The sequence below is a fragment of the Myotis davidii genome, unplaced genomic scaffold (genome assembly GCF_000327345.1).
Source record: "Myotis davidii unplaced genomic scaffold, ASM32734v1 scaffold803, whole genome shotgun sequence".
Taxonomy (NCBI): domain Eukaryota; kingdom Metazoa; phylum Chordata; class Mammalia; order Chiroptera; family Vespertilionidae; genus Myotis; species Myotis davidii.
Window position 1 is genome coordinate 3,250,607 of NW_006295567.1, and position 19,791 is coordinate 3,270,397.

Sequence of the window (19,791 nt, forward strand, 5' to 3'; positions counted from 1 at the left end):
TGGTGCAAGCGAGACAAATTCTCTGAGTATTTCCCATACACGTATGACAGAGGGAGCTAGCTATAAGTCAGGGATACTGGATAAGTAGCCTCCACACAACAAAGACATACTATGTATTTGTGTTGAAGAGCAAGCACTGTGTTTCCTTCAACTGAGAACTCCCAGAATTGAAGCCTGTTCCTGGCACAGGTAAAGTACTCAATACTTGTGTGTTGTACAGGTTGTTCCTCCCTTAACCTTCCTATTCATTCTAATTCACACCCAGAAAAAAGGTCTGATGGGCTCAGGACCATCCAGATAAAAACCCAGGAAATCCCCAACCCCCTTCTTCTCTTTTTCTCTCTCTTCTCTCTTCTCTCTTCTCTCTTCTCTCTTCTCTCTTCTTCTCTCTTCTCTCTTCTCTCTTCTCTCTTCTCTCTTCTCTCTTCTCTCTTCTCTCTTCTCTCTTCTCTCTTCTCTCTTCTCTCTTCTCTCTTCTCTCTCTTTTCTCTTCTCTTTCTCTCTTCTCTCTCTCCTGCTCTTATAAGGTAACTTGTCTTTGGATTTAGAGCCCATAAAGATAATCCAAATATTCTGATTGATTTCAGAGAAGGGAGAGGGAGAGGTAGAAACACTAATGATGAGAGAGAATCATTGACTGGCTGTCTCCTGCACTCCCCACACTGGGGATTGAGCCTGCAACCCGGGCATGCGCCCTGCCTGACTGGGAATCGAACCGTGACCTCCTTGTTCATAGGTGAATGCTCAGCCACTGAGCCATGCTCGGCCTGATCCAACCCCCTTCTCTTAATCAACTTCCATGGTTCAGTGGCTTAGGCATTTGATTCAACTAGCACTGAAGGACAAAACACATTCTGTGCACCAGGGCCACATTCAAGGGGCTGGCTCCCTGTGTGGAGTGGCTTCTCAGTGGGCATAGATTAATATGCGCATACCTTGTTTGGAATGCACTGGCACTGGTTTGTAAGTTCTTGCTTTGCTGGCAGATATGCAGACACTTCGCTGGCATGAGCGGGCAGTGATATTGATGCAGTACTTCCAATGCCATCCTGCTCTGAGCACTACAATCCAAAAAGAGGCTTTAGGAAATGGGCGAATTTCAAACATTCTGACATTCTAAACACTGGCTCCCACCAACTAGGAATGACTGAGGTTACCTGTTAGAACTACCTTCTAATTAACCAAAAGTTGACACTAGCATGTGAAAGTGTATAATGACTTTGCTTATTCACTAGGTCCCCTGTGTTTTATTACACTAGAAATGCATCAAAATGTTGGTTTCGGTGAGACATTTTAAAGCAATTACAGGAGTCTTTATGACAAAATGCAGTAGTAAAAAACATTTACAATAATTGCATTGTTACAATAAAATAATTTACACAAATAACAGCTGTAAATGTGTTTTGGGATCAAAATAAGGACACATATGTCATATATGTAATACCTTAATCAATAAAGAGAGAAAAAAACAAAACTTAAAACAAAATAATGTAATTTGAACTTTTAAGACATAGTTTACTTCAACAAGATGATTGTCAAGGCACGTAAAAGTAGAAAAGAAATTCTTTTTTATACTGTAAGATGCTATATATTTAATTAAAGTATATCTTCTTCGAGTCCATTGTCCTTTAAAGTTATTAAAAATCTCCACTATCACAGACATGTGGTGAATTTTATACTTATTCAGTAGGTTCAGTACATGTGGGAGAACATTAAAGACAAATTTGGTTATGAAGCAGTGAATTTTTTTCTCTCTTTCTTAAAAAAAAATCAATCCAGATGGAGAGACTAAAGAGGATAAACACATCATTTTCTCTCAACATCATTTACCAGGCTCCTTCCTCACCACAGTTTATAATTCCGAATTTGCAATTTTGGGGAAGGAGTTCACACATGACTTTGCATTCTACAAATTAGATATGTATGGAAAATACTGTCAGGATACAAAACTAAAAGATTGTCAATGGTTCTTTATTGTGGTACGATCATGGTTGATATTACTTTCAGCTTTGAATTTGGCTATATTTGCCAAGTTTTTAATAATAAACATGCATAACTTTTAAAACAAAAACAAATTATTTTGAAAACTGGGTAGTACTCTAATGCTTGTGAAAACAATACAAAATATAAGTAAAACAGCACCCAGAAACACTGGGCCTCATTTCCTGTCTCCCCACTTGTACTATCTCATTGACTCTTTCCAGAGTTAATGATTCACTATTTAGTTATCTTAATGTTTCTGAGTCCATAAGTATAAAAATCACATTAAAATGAAACACGATTATCACCAAAACAGTCCACATAGCACATATGATCTGACACAATTTCTTAGCCAGTTCCTGCCCCATAGGTTCCTAGTCAGGTAACCAAGACCCAGTTAGAGATCACAATTTTGTTCTGATTCACTGTATTAAATTGGGGATTTAAATGACTTTAAAGGTAAGTCTCAGCCTTCACTATAAAACTGTCCACACTCTCCAAAAAGTGCCTAAAGGAAACATAAAATGTACAAGGACCTCTTCCCTTGGAAAACCTATGGTTTTGTTTTGATTTGACGCATATTTAATTAATTAATGCTCAAAATTTGAATCACATTTCTCATTTATTTTCAGCAAATGTTCCTGATTTCCTCCTTCTGCTATTTGTTCTTCATTTTATGTCTGCAGTTATGAAACTGGACTGCTTCAGATACAGAAAATTGAATCAATAGAAGCAAAGAAGTATGTCTATAGATTATTTTGAATAAATTTCACCTTTGAAATATGCTATAAAATATTAATAATAAAAAGCATGTCTGATTTGAAATTCCAGAACAAAATATTTTTAAGCAAGTATATTAAAAATTTTTTAAATTCAACACATTAAAAGCACACACAAAATAACAGTTGATGTAAGAATTACAGCAGATGCATTTAATGGCTTTTATATAATTACTTATCTTTCAAACTATGCATTCCCATTTGTAAAATGTAGGTTGTTCTATTTTGTTAATCATTAACAGAATGCTGATGTCCCTCTAAATAATTATCAGCAGAAATATAAGTGGGTTTTTTTAGTTATTTTTTCCATAGTTAGAGATGAATTTCTATCTTATTTTATACTCTTTAAAAATAACTCCTAAGTGGTAATTTTAAAACATGATTAAAGTTATTTTTCATAATTTGTGAGGTCTCCACACATATACTTGCTTAAAGAGTTTTCTCATAATTTGAGTTGGAAATGTCTATTATGTGAAAACACAGAGTAGTAACTTTTGGTAAAGAATATATTTGGGCTCAGCTGGTGTGGCTCAGTGGTTGATTCGACCAATGAACCAGTAGGTCACGGTTCCATCCCCGGTCAGGGTACATGCCTATGCCAGATTCCCAGTGGGGAGTCTACAGGAAGCAACTGATCAATGATTCTCTCTCATCAATGATGTTTCTATCATTTCCTTTCCCTTCCTTTCTGAAATCAACAAAAATATATTTTAAAAAATATATATATATATTTGGATATATCAAAACATTATTATGTTACTTTTCAATAACAGAAAATTATTATATTAAGAGCTCTTCAAAAAAGGATGATTATTTTTTAAAACTTTTGGAGACTTACCATCTTCAAGATTTAAATGTGTGACTCCAGGAAGTCTAGGTATTTCAAGGCTGTAGACTGGCATTCTAAATTATCTTTTTAGATATTTATAGAAAGACATTTGGCTGGCTTTCATTTTACGAGGAATAAAAGCCATAAGCTGGGTTGGAGATATGATTTATAAAACCAAGTTACATAAGCAAAACATAAATGTTTGAAAGACTTATCTATGCTTTGCATCAGCTGGTCACATTGTTATTCTATTATCCATAGTGAGGGATAAGAAGTTAAAAATAGTTTTTTGCCATTATTAAACTATTGATAAAAATTATCACATAATTTTTTTGGTAAGTGTAGAACTTCTGGGACATCTGAGATACAAAGAAAAAACATCTTCACCCCTGTAACTGGAGAATGATGATGCTACTGCTATAGTCTTTCACTTACGTTGAACCCAAAGTGAGGATACATAATTCTCAAAGTTCAGAATGAAACACTGGGATTAAAATATCCAACAGAACTATGGGAGAGTTCTAAGATGGGTTTCCTACTTGGAACACATTACTCACCTGGCTTCAACAGAAGCTATTAGGTGCTGCCCTACTTTTGGTCTCTATAGACTAGACAACTGGCATTCTACCATCTTCACATGCCAAGAAAATTAACTTACCTTAGTATCTGATATTTCGCAACAAGTTTCTCTAGCTATGATATTTGAGTCACAGTAGATTTTAAGTTGGTGAAGTTCAACCTATTAAAAAAATAGTAAAAGATATATCATTAATTTTTTAGAAAATTACATTTAGGCATTAAGAACTATGGTAATTTAACTGATAAGAAATAAAGAAGCTAATACAAATAAATCACCAGTAGATATTTTTAAAATATTTTTATTAATGTAGGATCATGGTTTTATGGGCCATCTGAGAAACAGATTCAGTTATTGAGATAAGTCTATATATAATGGAAATCAAGGAATGAAAGCAATTGCAACCTCAGCTAGTTGTTTAAACAATACAAAAGAAGTATTTAAAGAGAGGCATTGCTATTCACTACAATATAGTATATGCCCACAAAATGAAGACTATATCAAAATAAATATTCTGAAAAACAATAAAATCAAAAGTCTGAGCAAATGTTGGAAAAAGCTTTATCTATAGTTCCAGACCTATTTGAGAACTGGAAAAAGATGGTCACTTCCCAATAAGAAAATAACGTAATTTGTTTTTATCTATTTTTCGTGGATTCTGTCTAAGACCTATGGACTTTATATTAAATTTGCACAGTCTTGAGCAGGATGCACAGTTTTTACAAAAAAAATTGATTCCTTCTATTTGCTCAGCAGATTCATGTTTTTTGGCATTTGGACATGAAATTAAAGTAGTTCCAGGAAAATACAATCATGCCTTTAAATGCAAGATCAATCAACCACATAAGAGCAAGCAAACAGTACAGACTATTAATAAAATTTCAATATGAGAGATGCTTAAATAGGCTATTTTAAATTACTTTGTGGTTGAAAGTTTAATAATATAATTAATAATTAATCATATGATGACTGGATATATAAAATAGGTCAGGAACAATCTCATGCCTCCACTCCTCCGCCCTGCCTCTTTCTCTGTCTCTTCCTCTGTCTCCCAAAATAACAGAGCTAGATTATGCTTTACTTTGAGGTCAAGAAGTACTCTCTACAGAAAGACCCAACTGTAATATTATAATAATTAATCCTATATAATAGAAAGCAGACATCTACAGTTCTAAATCCTACCCAAACACAAAAAAAGCGAAAAAAAAAGAGGAAAAACGTTATAATTGACAGTCTACACTGAAATAAACAAAATCAATTCAGCTCATAGGAAGCATTAAGAACTCCAGACATCTTGTGAATTCATGAGCTGCCTAAGATTTGCAACCAATGCAAAATTATCTTTCCTACAACTTTTTCCAAGGTTACTGAAGTTACATTTTATTTATAAAGTTTAAATACACTGTCTTACATAGTCTAATGAAATACCAGGCAGCAACATATCCATTATGTCAAATGAAGAAGTGGGACAACAATTAATTTTCTTAACTAAACCTTATTTATCATAATTTTTATCAAAATAGTCAATAAATATTGAAATTCTATTATGTACAACTACAGTGCTAAGCCTTCCATATGAATTATTTTACTTAACTAAAGATAATCAATTTTTATTAAACCTAATCAAGTACCCATGATACTGGAATTACAATCAAGCCAAGTTTAATTATGAGTTACTTTTGTTACTCATGAGTTACTTTAGAGTCCTTCATTGACACAGTGCTTTAGAATGAGAATGTTTAGGCTATGTCTTTTACTGAGCCTTATCACACAGGATTTGTTAGGTTTAAAAAAATCCTTTCTACCAGTATTGTCACCTATCTCTTTCTCATAAAAGCACACAAGTAGCATATGTAAAATAAAACCCAATCATTAGAATTTTTTCAATAATATACATTCTGAATAAATAAAACATTTTCAATTACAACAGATCTTATGAATCATAGAACTTGTAAGAAGATAATAAAAAATTAGTCCACTTAAAGTTTTAGCAGTTTATCTGTTATTTAGTATTAAAAGCTACATCATTGTGATATGCCTTTCATTTTATCCTTAAATGAACTGACTCCATATTGAAATATTAAACTACTATATAACACTATACTTTTCACATTATGTGTTTTTATAAGGATACACCTGATATTCTTCAGCCTCAGATTCTGGTTGAATTTTTCCCATGGGTGAGAAGTTAATGACAGGACAGACACTCAACTTTCAGAGGGTGAGCTCTGAGCCCTGGTCCCCCACTCTTGCAATAACTTGTTCCTCCCTTGTTGCTGTTTCTCTCTGGAGATTATGATTTTCTCTCAGTGTACTCTCTGGAACCAGAGTCCACTTTGCTCTCACTAGTCCTCTATGGACCAGATTCTAGTCCCTAACTCTGGTATATGCAGCAGGTACTACTACCATTCCCTACTTCTGTTGCTAGAATTCCCTGAAGCTGACTTCCAATTTACCTGCATTTCATGTACTGCTGGGAGTTACATCTCTGTTGTTCTAGCAGCTGATCTCCAATTCCTCTCTTTGGAGAGACCTTTCTGAAAGCTCTGGCTAGTACTGTTGTTATTTCAAGTAATACTGTTATCATTTAGTGACATAGACTTTAATCCTTCCATTAGCCTTCAAGAACTTTGAGGGCAGGAATGGAAGATATTATTCTTCTACTTACATTCTTATTCTAGGGTTGAATGCCATGTCTGGCCCTGAGTAATGAATTTACGGAGAGTCGATCACATATTAGGCATTACAATATATACGCTACACAATAACAAGTAATTATATCTATTGACACTCTTATAATTGAGGATACTGAGACTCAGATAAATTAACAGCTAACAAGATAAATTAGCAGATCATACAGTTAAGTAGATGAGATGGGATTTACGACCACAACTGTCTGATCCCCAAGCTAACGCACTATCCATGATGCCATGATATCTTGCCCCTAGATGGTCTTCTGCTCTGCCAATTTTGCTGATCATCGTTGAACCCCCATTATAGCATTCTCACTGAGTTTTTCACTATCTCTAAGAGATGACAGTTTAAAAATAATATTTCATTGAAGAAAATGTGTGGCCCTGGCCGGTTTGGCTCAGTGGATAGAGCGTTGGCCTGTGGACTGAAGAGTCCCGGGTTCAATTCCTGTTGGGGGCACATGCCCCGGTTTGCGGGCTCGATTCCCCAGCAGGGGGCGTGCAGGAAGCAGCCAATCGATGTTTCTCTCTCATCACTGATGTTTCTATCTCTCTCTTCCTCTTCCTTCCTCTCTGAAATCAATAAAAATATATTTTTTTAAAAAGAAAAAAATGTGTGTGTGTGTGTGTGTGTGTGTGTGTATGTGTGTAAAATTAGCTGGCCAAATATATATCTGAAAAGAATTATACCTTTGAAACAAAATTGAACTGTTCAGTGCTTTGGGTTAACAGCAATATCAATTCCTATTGGTGACCTGCATTCCAATTATTTTTATATGGTTCTATGATTTCCCTGATTCTACTCATAAGAAAATGTAAATTCATCAGTCAGATATATCTCACTTTGTAAAGATTATAGACCTACTTCTATATAGAGTCAATTATAAATCTTTATCATCTGAATATCAAATGTAATTTTTAAAGGAACTTTTCATCTGAGAATGTTTTGGTATCTAACTGTTCTCATCAAAATGACCTACTGATATAATTGGTGGCTATGTTTTAGTCCACTGGAACCCTGAAAAATCATTATAAGCTCATGAAAAACAGTCTGCAATACAAAGAAGTTGCTATTCTGAGGATGAATAAATAGTCTATTGTACTTGATAATCTGGAACCATTTAAAGTTCATCTTTTCCAGTCCTTTCTATTCAAAACATATAAGCCTAGACACCAGGCTTCCTTTTTGTACTATATTTTCACTTTTACTAAAATTCAATTTTAGCAACCTTATATTTTAAGGCATGCCCTAATTCTTTTAAATTCACAGACTGAAAAAAAAATGGGTGAAAGAAAAATGGGTGAAAATACACAGCAGATACTATATGTGAAAATATAGTACATAGCTAACCTCATATCTGATGGAAAATTAATTTCAACAGTGTTAAGAAGGCCATGTCCTACACAGTAATTAAAGAAATAAGTTTTAAATAAGATATTTTGTTTTGATTTAGAAATCTGACTACTTCTCTTTTACAATCAACATCCCAACTCACGTCCACAGGCTTGCCATCTGAAGCTCGTGCGGTGATAACAGTCCTTCCTTGAATGTCCACAGCATCCTTTTCATCGGTATGCCGGCTTGCAATTAAATTACAATCCATATACAGTGAAACTCCCCGGGATTGTATACCAATGCCAAGTTTATGCCACTGACGATCAAACAAAGAACGGAGTTCTCGATTTTTAAACATGTAGTTCAACACTTCTCCCTCAGCCGCACGGAACATAAATTCCACCACCTTCTTTCCACCATCAACTACTACAGAAACCTGCAAAAATGCAAATTATCTTTAAATATTTTAAAATCAGTGTTTGAAATTATTAAAGCACACAAATAAAAACTCAGCATGCATGTTAGTATAACTGAGGTACTTAGGAAAATGTCTCAGATAACACCTGTGTCCTCCAGATTGGTTAACATAAAAGAACAGCAAAATATCCAGCTAAATAATGGTTTAAATATGCAGTATCCAGGTGAATGTAATATGCTGCTTTCTAAACAGAACACCTAGGAGCGTGTGTGTGTGTGTGTGTGTGTGTGTGTGTGTGTGTGTGTGTGTTTCTGTATGAGTCATTCAAGAATTAAATGCTACTAATTTAATAAGAATAAGAATATGATCACTTTGATACCACTGTAATTAACCTAGTTATTAATAACAGAAAAGGAGTAAAGAGAAGGCCAGATATTATAGGCATGTCATTTAGACAGCTTCACCAGGAAACTGCAACTTTACACTACCTAGAGGACCAACAAAGGGGAGATAGACACATAAATGTGGGAGTGACATAGGAAAGATACCTGAGAACAATGGTCATTGGCCAAAATGGGCATGGCCACTGCAAGGGCAAGAAATTGGGATATTTAACCCCCTGAACAAAAGAATTCACTCCCTTGGTTCCTCTTGCGGCTCTTGGCACTCTTGGGACTTGTGTGACTCTGGGCTTGTGGCATTCTCCTGCATTCGCCCACATGGCCCAGGGCCATGGGGACCCCACACAAATGGACTAATGGACTGAAACCAGCCTGCTCCTGAACTGGACCTGGCTCGAGCATGGAAAGGCTACTTTGGACACTGGCTCTGATTTTAGCTTTACGGAAGGGATGTAATTCTGTGGAAATAAAGCTTTCTACCATATCTCATCCTCCCATGGGGGCCTCCCGAATGCTTATTCCAGCAGTACCCCAAGAACCCCATTTCCACCGATGACAACTTCTTGTGGCTTGGAAACTGAGATCAACTTCTTTAATCTTAGATGATTCGCATGGTGAAGAGAAAATGCATTTTCATAGGGGACAGACTCTTTCAGTTTGGTTCATCTTTTCATCATAAAATTATAACTGTATTAATGTATTAAAAGACCATTCCAATGAATGTGTATAGAAACAATCACAGATGTATGGTGTCAACAAGTAATAGTAATGCTCATCTCCCCTCACTGGAGCACCCACAAGCCATCTCTTTGTCAAGTATTCCTAGATTCTTGCTCTCCCCATCCCCCATTTTTGGCAGCTGTCCTTCTATAGTCTCAACCTAACTGAGCTTACCTCTATCACTGCACTTGTCACATTGTATTATGCTCTAGTATGCTGTTTTCCTAGATGACATCCCCTTAGGCCATATGCTCCTGAGAGAAGGAATTACACTTTTTAAATCTCTTACCTTTGTTACTAACTAGCATAGAGCATGTGTTCAATAAATTTTTACTGAGGGCATCAAAACTAATATCTCCCTTCTTAGTTCACTAAAGATTTTCAAATGAAACAAGGAACAGCTTTTAAAAATAATACATAATATCAGAAATAATCACAGATAAGTTATCAGTGAAGTGGACTTAGTGTCAATGAAGCAATTGTGAAGGAAGGGAAGTTTGAGTGTCTTTAGACAAAATATGAATCTAAAGTAAACAGGAAAAATAATATTGTCTCACCTACCAGACTCCTATATTACAGATTTCAGCAAGATCATGCTCACTGTGAGCATGCCTGAATTTCTCTGTTGATGATTCCTCTAAAAGACAGAATATCTGGATGCTCCCGATTTGTACACACAGTGCCAAGATTCACTTGGCCTAAGCACCACTCCATGGTTCCTTACCTGTGGCATGTTCTGCTGGTTTAAAACCTGCCATAGAAACCACCGTTCCTTCTTAGTGTTTCTTCGTACACGAAACATGGCTGCTATGGCATACTCATCAGGAAGGCCTTTGGGAAATATCTTACTGTGGGAGGAAAACAGAAGGATTGTGGGAAAACGAAGAAGGCAAGGATAGAAAATCTAAGTACGAAGTTCTACATAACACAATATCTTGGTCATATTTTTCTCCACAAATGTAGGATTCATTATACATTTTTATAGTAATCTACTTAGCAGATGTATGGAAGCAACATGCTTATGTAATTGTAATTTTTGTTCTTTCCCTTTTTTTATATCATCTGGTACGATACAGTGATAGCTTGCGGTATATAAAAGCAAGCAAGTAGGCCACAGTACTACATTATGGTATGGCCTTACTCAACAAGATGTTCCAACAGAGGAGACTCTCAAAACTCGCTGCAGTTTGGCAAACAGTAGAGATTTATAAAGGGATAAACAGTACCTCTCGGTTTTGTCAATTTAGAGAAGTACAAAGCATTTCAAAGAAGACTGCTAACAATTAAATGTATGTTTTCCAAAGAATAAGCTTAATCATATTAAACTCCTGCAAATAAGTTCCTAATACTGACTTCCTAGTATCAATTTAAGACTGAAACACACACTCACACACACACACACACACACACACACACACACACACAATGAAAACAAAGAGGTTTTAGCTTACTTTTCATTCCTAAGGAAAATGAAATAAGCAGATTCTCACTAGGTAGCAGAGAAAAGCCAAAATCCAACTATCCTTCTGACTTATCTTATTTCACTAGTCTCCCTGGACTCATGAAGAAACTCAGGGAAAAAATTAACAATGAATATGCCTCATATCTAGACATTCATGGGAAAAACAAGGAGAAACACATTCCTCCAAGCTGAGTTTTAAATTTATCTGTATTGTATGTAAAAACTCTGCAAGGCAGGAATTTTGCTTCTCTTTTAAAAAATCATGAGGAATAGAAGGTAAGAATTCTCTTAAGGACTACCATAGCCAGAAGCTGTTTACACAAATAAAACACCATGCACTGAGATGCCACTTTGAATATTACACTAGGGTCTACTAAAACTGCCAGCTAACTACTGAAACTGACAACCAAACTGTCATGGAGAATTCCTGACTTTTGGTTTTACTTTTTGCGTTAAAGAAAAGTCCCATGTAGTTGGGCAATCAAGAAAATAATATGTAAAAGCTGTGCTGACCTGAAGTTCTTATTTACTTACTGGGTTTAACACATGCACACATTTATGGACATATACATAGTATTCCAAAAATGTATACACACTTTAACAGCTGAGAGCTTAATTTTATCATCCTCTTTGAAGATATACTAAAAAGAGAGAGAAAAAGGGGTAACCAATTTTATTGCATCTACATTATATCCCCTCTTAAGTGAAAAATTGATTACCAAATTATTGGTTTTCCATTGCATCAAAATAAAAGCAAGCTTGTAAAATTGTTTTTTCTCTGAATAGACACCAGTATTAAACTAAATTTTATAATGATCATTACTGTTCTGGTTCAAGTAATATTGTTCATTAAAAATCAAACAAAACAACCTGGCAAAGTGGAAGTGAGAGGTGAAACCAAAACATAAACTTTCAAGTGGAAATTTTGAACAAGTTGCATCAAAACTCTTTTAAAAAGAAAATCTCAACCCATACAGCAGGTCCCCCAACCAACACTACCTGCAATAATAACTTGTGTCTCCACCTTGCTTCCAAGTCCTGCCTCCTGTATTTCACTCTCCACCCTGATGTTCTTAGGATCATATCTTTATCTCAACTTTTATAAAATTTGACATACTGTTTCCTGGACTTTTTCTTCCATTCATTATATTGAGCACATCTTTCAATATGGGTTGTACATTACTAAGAAAAAAAATTTGTGAGTTTTTTAATTTTCTCCATATCATTTTCTCTTATCCCTCGTTTAGGAGCACCTCTTTTAAACAATTATTTAACATCTATATTAATGACCTAATTTTCTTACTCTTTCTCTTATATTTTTCCATCTCCTTATTTATTTTACTTTTTAGCTACTTCCCAATTCAACATTAATTTTTGTTATTCCCTCCTCTAAAAAAATTCTCTTTTGTTCTCTTTTGCAAACTATCCTGACTTCAGTATTTCAAATCTCTGACGTTATCAATTTGGTGGGCTTCTACCTGTTTTTCTCTGCATCCTTGAATGTCTCCATTTCATCCAAGTTAGTTTTTCCTATTAAAAGTCTGGCTCTCTCTTCCATGTTGGAAGTTATACTCTAATCCCTGATGGTTCACTGTAATCCATGTATATTTAAGAATAAAACACTGAGCCATAACCAGTTTGGCTCAGTGGATAGAGCATCGGCCTGCGGACTCAAGGGTCCCAGGTTCAATTTCGGTCAAGGGCATGTACCTTGGTTGTGGGCACATCCCCAGTAGGAGGTATGCAGGAGGCAGCTGATTGATGTTTCTCTCTCATTGATGTTTCTAACTCTCTATCTCTCTCCCTTCCTCTCTGTAAAATATCAATAAAATATATTTTTTAAGAAAAGAATAAAACACTGAAACTTCACAAAGTTTATGCATGCTGACACAGTGTATCAACGAACCAGCCTTACTGCGAAGCATGACCAAATGATGGATTTCATTGAGAATCCCTCAAATGTTAATGTAGGAAGATTATGTCTCTAGGGACATACAGTTTCTCTATAGAGTCCTGGTATTTCCCAGGTTGATGCTTGACCACTGAGCAACACTGGCCTGGCGAGAAATAAATTTTTGTTGCTTAAGCTATCCAGTGTATGGTACCTTGTGAATACCAAGCTGACTAAGACAATTAGTGTAGCCACTCAAGATCTCTCAATTTTGGCTTTCATGATATATCTTTTTCCCTCTATGTTTTTTATTGATATAAAATGTATTCGTTTTAAGTGTGGAATACAGAAATGTCAAGGAACTTTGAAGAAACTTTTAGTAATTTGAACCATATATCTCTATTCTTAGTGAAAAATGAAAATGCCCCATAAGAGGTTTTATGTAGTAAACCAGGCCTTGAAATGGTCTATATTGAAAGACCCTAACACATATCTTGTTTGGACAGCATGTAGATGTGCTATGCATTCTTTTTTATCTGTTATGCAAATCTTTGCTTTTTTATTTAAGTGTTGAATATTTACCTATAATAATAAAAGTGTAATATGCTAATTAGACCAGATGTCCTTCCGGGAAGCCCGGGCCCTGGATGCCTGCTGGTGGCCAGAGGAAAGCCCAGGTCCCGGGTGCTGGAAGGAAGCCAGTGCTAGCAGCCGGGGGAAGGAAGGCCTGCTCTTGCATGAATTTCATGCATCAGGCCTCTAGTATTTAATATAATTGCTGCTAAAGTAGGGTGTCACACAGGTCTCTAGGGTTCTGTTCAGTTTTCCTCATTCTTTTTTTCCTGTTCATCCTACTAAATCACTCAATTGACTTATCTTCCAGTTTTCTGATTCTTTATTCTGCAACTTCAAATCTGTTCTTGAAGACTCTTATAAAGTTTTCTTTTCTGTTATTATAGGTTTTAACAGCAAAATTTTGACTTGCTTCTTCTTAATAATTTCTATTTATTAGTATTTTATATTTGGTAAGACAACAGTTGTATACTTTCCTTTAGTTCATCAGAAAGTTTTCTATAGGAAATTGAACATATTTTAAATAGCTGATTTAAAGACTTTGCTAAGTAAATCCAATGTGTAGGTTTCCTCAAGAACAGTTTCTATTAACTGTTCTTTGTATGGACCATAGTTTGGTGGGGGTTTTTTTTGCATTTTTTATAATTTTTTAATTAAAAAATAGACATTGTAAATAATATAATATGGCATCTCTGGGAATCAGATTATGCTCCACCCAATGGTGATTTGCTGTTGTTGCTATTTATTTTTGTTGTCAGTGTTGCTGCTGCTTGTTTGCTTCATCATGTTCCTAAACTAATTTTTCAGAGTGTGCACTCTGTCATGTGCAGCCCACTGAAGTCTCTGCTCAGTTAATACAGTGGTCAGCTAATAACTGAACAGTTAAATGCTTATGCGTAAGAATCCCAGTCTCTGCTGTGGGATTATATATGCATGTTGGAGAATGCCTTCAATGCTCAAGCAGGCAGTTTATAACTCTCCTTGGCCTTCACTTTATGCTTGTCTAGAGCTTTAAATCTGGCCAGAGCTACAAGCTTGGAGCCTTTACAAATTTGGGGGTGGGGGGAGGAGGCGGAGGGAGGCGTTGTTCCCACAAAGCCCTTACATACACATAGGTGTCTGGATTCTCACAAATATGCTGGAGCTTTCTAATGATTTCTATGGACATTTCCTTTTAAAATCTTTTTATCATCTTCTCATTTGCCCGGGTTGTTAAGTGTTGTCTTGGGCAGCTGCAATGTTACACAATCTCTATTGATTATTTTCATCAAATGCCTGGGGAAATGCTGTCCTTACTGGATAAGTTCTGAGTTAGGTCAAATAAAGATAACCCTCATGGGCAGTTACTTTCTAAGTAACTACCAGTCAGGTAAAATAATGAAAATTCTCTAGAAATGGGCTTTTTATTGACCTCCAAACCCATTCTTCCTCCTCCAATGGTTGTTAGGCTGCTAGCTTGCACTTGAGATCATAAAGCTATTGGTTTTCAAGTCTACCATTATGTAGAGGTTAGAGCAGCCGTGGGCAAACTACTGCCCGCGGGCCGGATCCAGCCCATTTGAAATGAATAAAACTATTGAAAAAAAAGACCATACCCTTTTATGTAATGATGTTTACTTTGAATTTATATTAGTTCACACAAACACTCCATCCATGCTTTTGTTCCGGCCCTCCGGTCCAGTTTAAGAAGTTTAAGAACCCATTGTGGCCCTCGAGTCAAAATGTTTGCCCACCCCTGGGTTAGAGGAATATAAATAAGACAAGTTGAATGCCAGAAAGCTTGCTTAGTTAATTTCCAGAGTTCTGGTTTGGTGCATTTTTGCCTGTGCTATCATTGTTTTTATGAATGAATGCATTTTCTAAGCTCCTTACTTTGCCATACCCGCTGACTGCATCAGTAATACCTATTTGGACCTTACGGTTTAGCCCAACTACAAGTTGCTTTCAGCCAAGAGAGCGACTGAGTGAACACCTCTTGAAGCAGAACATATAGATGAATCCTATTCATATTTCTGAAGCACATCATCATGAGAAATAATACATTGTTGTTTTAAGGCACCAAGTTTTGCAGTAGTTCATTACAAAACAAAAATATAATGAAAACAGCTTTCTCCTCACTTTCTACTTAAGATTATATCTATACAAGCACCTGTCACATCTTAGCAAGAGATTGCAAACTCTTCAAAGGCAAAAACAACATTAAATCTCTTTGTATCAACCACAAAACCTAAGCGCAGTGTCAAAAGGACACTCTATAACTATTTGTGAAATGAATGACTGATGCAGCAAATAAAACCAACAACAATATAGTTAATTTTGATATGATTCCTCAATACCACATAAATAAAACCTAATATAATTATTTTTCAATAATTTAAAATCTCATTCAAAAATTGAAAATACTTATATCACATGAAAAGATTCTTTGGTGACAAAATATTAATATTAATAATGTTAACATGTATAATATAGTATTAAGATAATACATTGAAATAAACTTAGTAATGTATAAAGAAAAATTAACTCCTCTTAGCCTGTTTATAATGGATAAAAATCTTTATAATTACTATACTTCCCTTTCAGAAATTCATGATGTGTTTTCAAGGCCAAAATTGATTTTGCTTGCCAAGACTATAATTTTTGAAGAAAAATTTCTGTTTTTAAAAAAATGTTACAAAATATATCTGCTCTTACAGACTATGTTTCTAATTTATACCACACAAGCACAAACACTTACTGTGACAGAAAGATTCTCTAGGTCTTGCCAAAGTTTCTATTATAAAAGAGGCCATATTGGATTACTGGTCTGTTACCAGAGAGATATAATGACAGCTTGCTATGTCTAAGATATCCAGGCTTGAATATTTTTCAATGGAGTGTAATTTCCTATAAGAAATTCTATCCATTGCTTATTCAGTGATACTCCCATTAACAAAAATATTGTTGATCTGTACTTGCCAAACTCATTCATATATATATGCGGGTAGAAATTCTCAATGAAATAGTTTCTACCTTCCCTTCTACTTTATACACTGTCAATGGAAAAGTCATCCATGTAAATTAATATTAATATATATTTGAAGAGCTCAAAGTTTTGTGAAATTTAAGTGTAAATTTTTCCCCATTGTCTATTTTTCTTGTCATTAACCAAAGTCACCTAAATATTTGGAGAGGTATACCAAATTAACAAAACATTTAATCTAAAGTTGATTTTTTAAATGGGACTAACTAAACTCATAGAGAGCCAAACTACAGACATGCCAAATTATCCAAATGTGCCAAAAAATGCCACCTGTGGGATCTTCTTTACATTACCCCTGAGAAGGCTCCTCCTAGATATAATCTGGAGTGTGTTTGAAGGCTTGCAATTCACACACTTTAAACTCCTTTGAATTTGTAACTTATTTCAATGTTGAAAATATCTAGATGTAGTTTCCAACTGCTCTCTAATGTTTTCTGTGTATAGCAGCACTCTGTTTAATCATAAAGGAGAAGAAAACACTATTAAACTGTAGGGGAAGTGGCAGAAGATCGAAATGGGACTCCTTACAATGACCAGCTGTGGTGGAAGGCCATGTCCAGACCTAACAATCAGTACCAGTGAGACACTGACCCCAATAAAAATTTGATAGCATAAAGACCTTAAAGTTACAATGCTTCCCCTCTTCGTGTTAAAATTAAGAGAGATTTTTATTTTCTTCTTTATATTTTTTCTATTTTCAAATTCTTGCAATTTGCATAAATTGTACTAGTCATCCTTTTAAAAAACACTACTAACCTTTAAAACAACCTATTTATTAATCTTATATTCTCCCAGGACAATCATGAGGAAGAAATAACACTAAAATATTATTTTTGCTATTATGAGCAAAAAATAAATCATAAAAGTCTATAACTCCCAACTTATTGTCTTCATAATGAATAAGATATTAAGACAAGATGATAAAAACTTCAAATGAAAATACACTTTTCCTAATATCTTCTCCATATACTTCAAATAGAATAGCTGACTACAAAGTATTAGTACTTGTATTTATGGAGTTGGATAAAAATTAACATCTTATTAACAAGGAATAAATTCACTGTATCAGACTTTAAGAATGGGTTACATTTGTAAATAGCATATTAACTACATTTTCTAGATTTTTCTTTCTCACTTGATTAATGAAAAATCCTTTCCTGGTCAAAATTTATTTAAAATCATTAGGAAATACAATAAAATGATGATGTCTAAAAGGCATCTATATAATAAGAAAGATGTTGGCATGAGATGGAGGAAGCATACACTCTGTGTATGTATAATTGTTATTAAATAGGATTCTACATCCGTTGTCTTTTGTATATGTGGTTATAAATTCAGAGATACCGACATCCTTCCTAACTATGAAGTACTTCCACTGTCAAGCCAAAACACCTAATATTCTACTATTAGAACTTTCTTCCACTCTGGAAAATTCTTGTGTTTATAAAATAAAACTCTGTTACCATTAAAAATTAAAATAGTTGCTAGAAACCAGCCACACATTACTAACAAATTGTCTTTTCATTAATTCTCCCATACAGAACTGGGATCTACAGGGATTGTCACAAAGCAAGGAAGTTTAAATGGGGAATGTGTAGAGAGAGTAATAAACCAGAGCAGGAAATACCCCTGAGTTAGCCAGACCAAGAGGAGATGCCATTGTTGTGAGCCCTGGGTTGCAAAAGGGTCACCTTGAGCCAGTGGCAGCATGGGAGGAAAGTTCCTGAAAAAAGGAGGTGAGGCCAAAGGGGAGATGCCACTAAGATAAGCCTTGACTACTGTCCTTGCCTGTGCTGTGGACTCACATATCTAAGTCTCCACTCGGCATCTCCACTTGGACATTAAAGGCACCTTTAAATAATTGAAATTGAACTTATTGTTTTCTATCAAACACATCCCTTTACAAGGATTCCACATCTCAATAAAAGACACGGCCATTCACCTAGGTGCTCCAGACAAATACCTAAAAGTAATTCTTGGTTCTTGTCTTTATTATCCTCCATGCCACACAATCTATTGGCAAGTCTTATTGTTTGTACCACCATCATAGATCCTGATTCTGCCCACGTCTCTTCAGCTCCACTATCACTCCCTAATCCATGGTGCCACCGTTCCTGGGCCCCCTGTTATAGTGTGCTTTCCTCCCTCAAAGTCTACCCTGCACAGAGCAGCTAGAATGAGCTTTTAAACTGTAAAACAGACGAGGTCCCTTCCTTACTTATAACCTTCCTACAGTGTCCCGTGGGTCCTATAATAAAAGGCACATCCCAGATCATGGCTCACAGAGCCTAATGGGCTCTGACTCCTGCCTTCCTCTGACACATCATCTCCTATTTCCGTCTTGGTGTGGCACCCACACTCCAGTTACAATGACCTGAATTTGGTTCCTTGAACACACCAGGTTCATTGAGGTCTTAGGCCTTTATACTTCCTGTTTCCTCTCCTGGGATGGCTGTTCCCAGAAGTCTTCACTTAGATGGGTCTCCTCACTACTCAGGTCTCTAAGGTCACTTCCTCTGAAAGGTCTACAGTTGTCCTCACCTCAGTCAGTATCTAGCACCTTGTTTTATTTTCTTCATAGGCTTAAAACTACCCAACATGTTTCTTAAATGTACTGGTTTATACATGTATTGCCTGTCTCCAGCAACTAAATGTGATGTCCATGAAACCAGGAACTCTGCCAGAATTGTTGCTCTAGACCAGCGGTTCTCAACCTGTGGGTCGCGACTCCTTTGGGGGTCGAACGACCCTTTCATAGGGGTCGACTAAGACCATCAGAAAATTAATATATAATTACATATTGTTTTTGTGATTAATCACTACGCTTTAATTATGTTCAATTTGTAACAATGAAATTGGGGGTCACCACAACATGAGGAACTGAATTAAAGGGTCGCGGCATTAGGAAGGTTGAGAACCACTGCTCTAGACTAACACCGGGCACATGAGAAGCACTCATAACAATTTATTCCATTCGTGGAAAGTCCATAACGATGCCTATGAGCAGTCATCTTAGGTCCCAAACACTGTATCCCATTTAAAATATGTTCGCTTGCATCAGGCCTTAAAGTTCACGCCTATGATGAGGCTGTGCTTCATCACACTCAGCA

General features: G+C 35.7%; 1 protein-coding gene across 1 annotated transcript in view; it reads right to left on the reverse strand.

Moving 5' to 3' along the window:
* The window catches only part of COL19A1 (collagen type XIX alpha 1), a 300,284-nt gene that overhangs the window by 242,403 nt on the left and 38,090 nt on the right, over nt 1-19,791 (reverse strand). Inside the window, exons 5-8 of the mRNA XM_006770338.2 lie at nt 10,458-10,581; nt 8,355-8,630; nt 4,247-4,327; nt 936-1,061 (exon numbers count right to left, since the gene is read on the reverse strand). Of these exons, the coding sequence (XP_006770401.1) occupies nt 936-1,061; nt 4,247-4,327; nt 8,355-8,630; nt 10,458-10,581 (607 nt within the window). The remainder of the gene's footprint in view (nt 1-935; nt 1,062-4,246; nt 4,328-8,354; nt 8,631-10,457; nt 10,582-19,791) is intronic.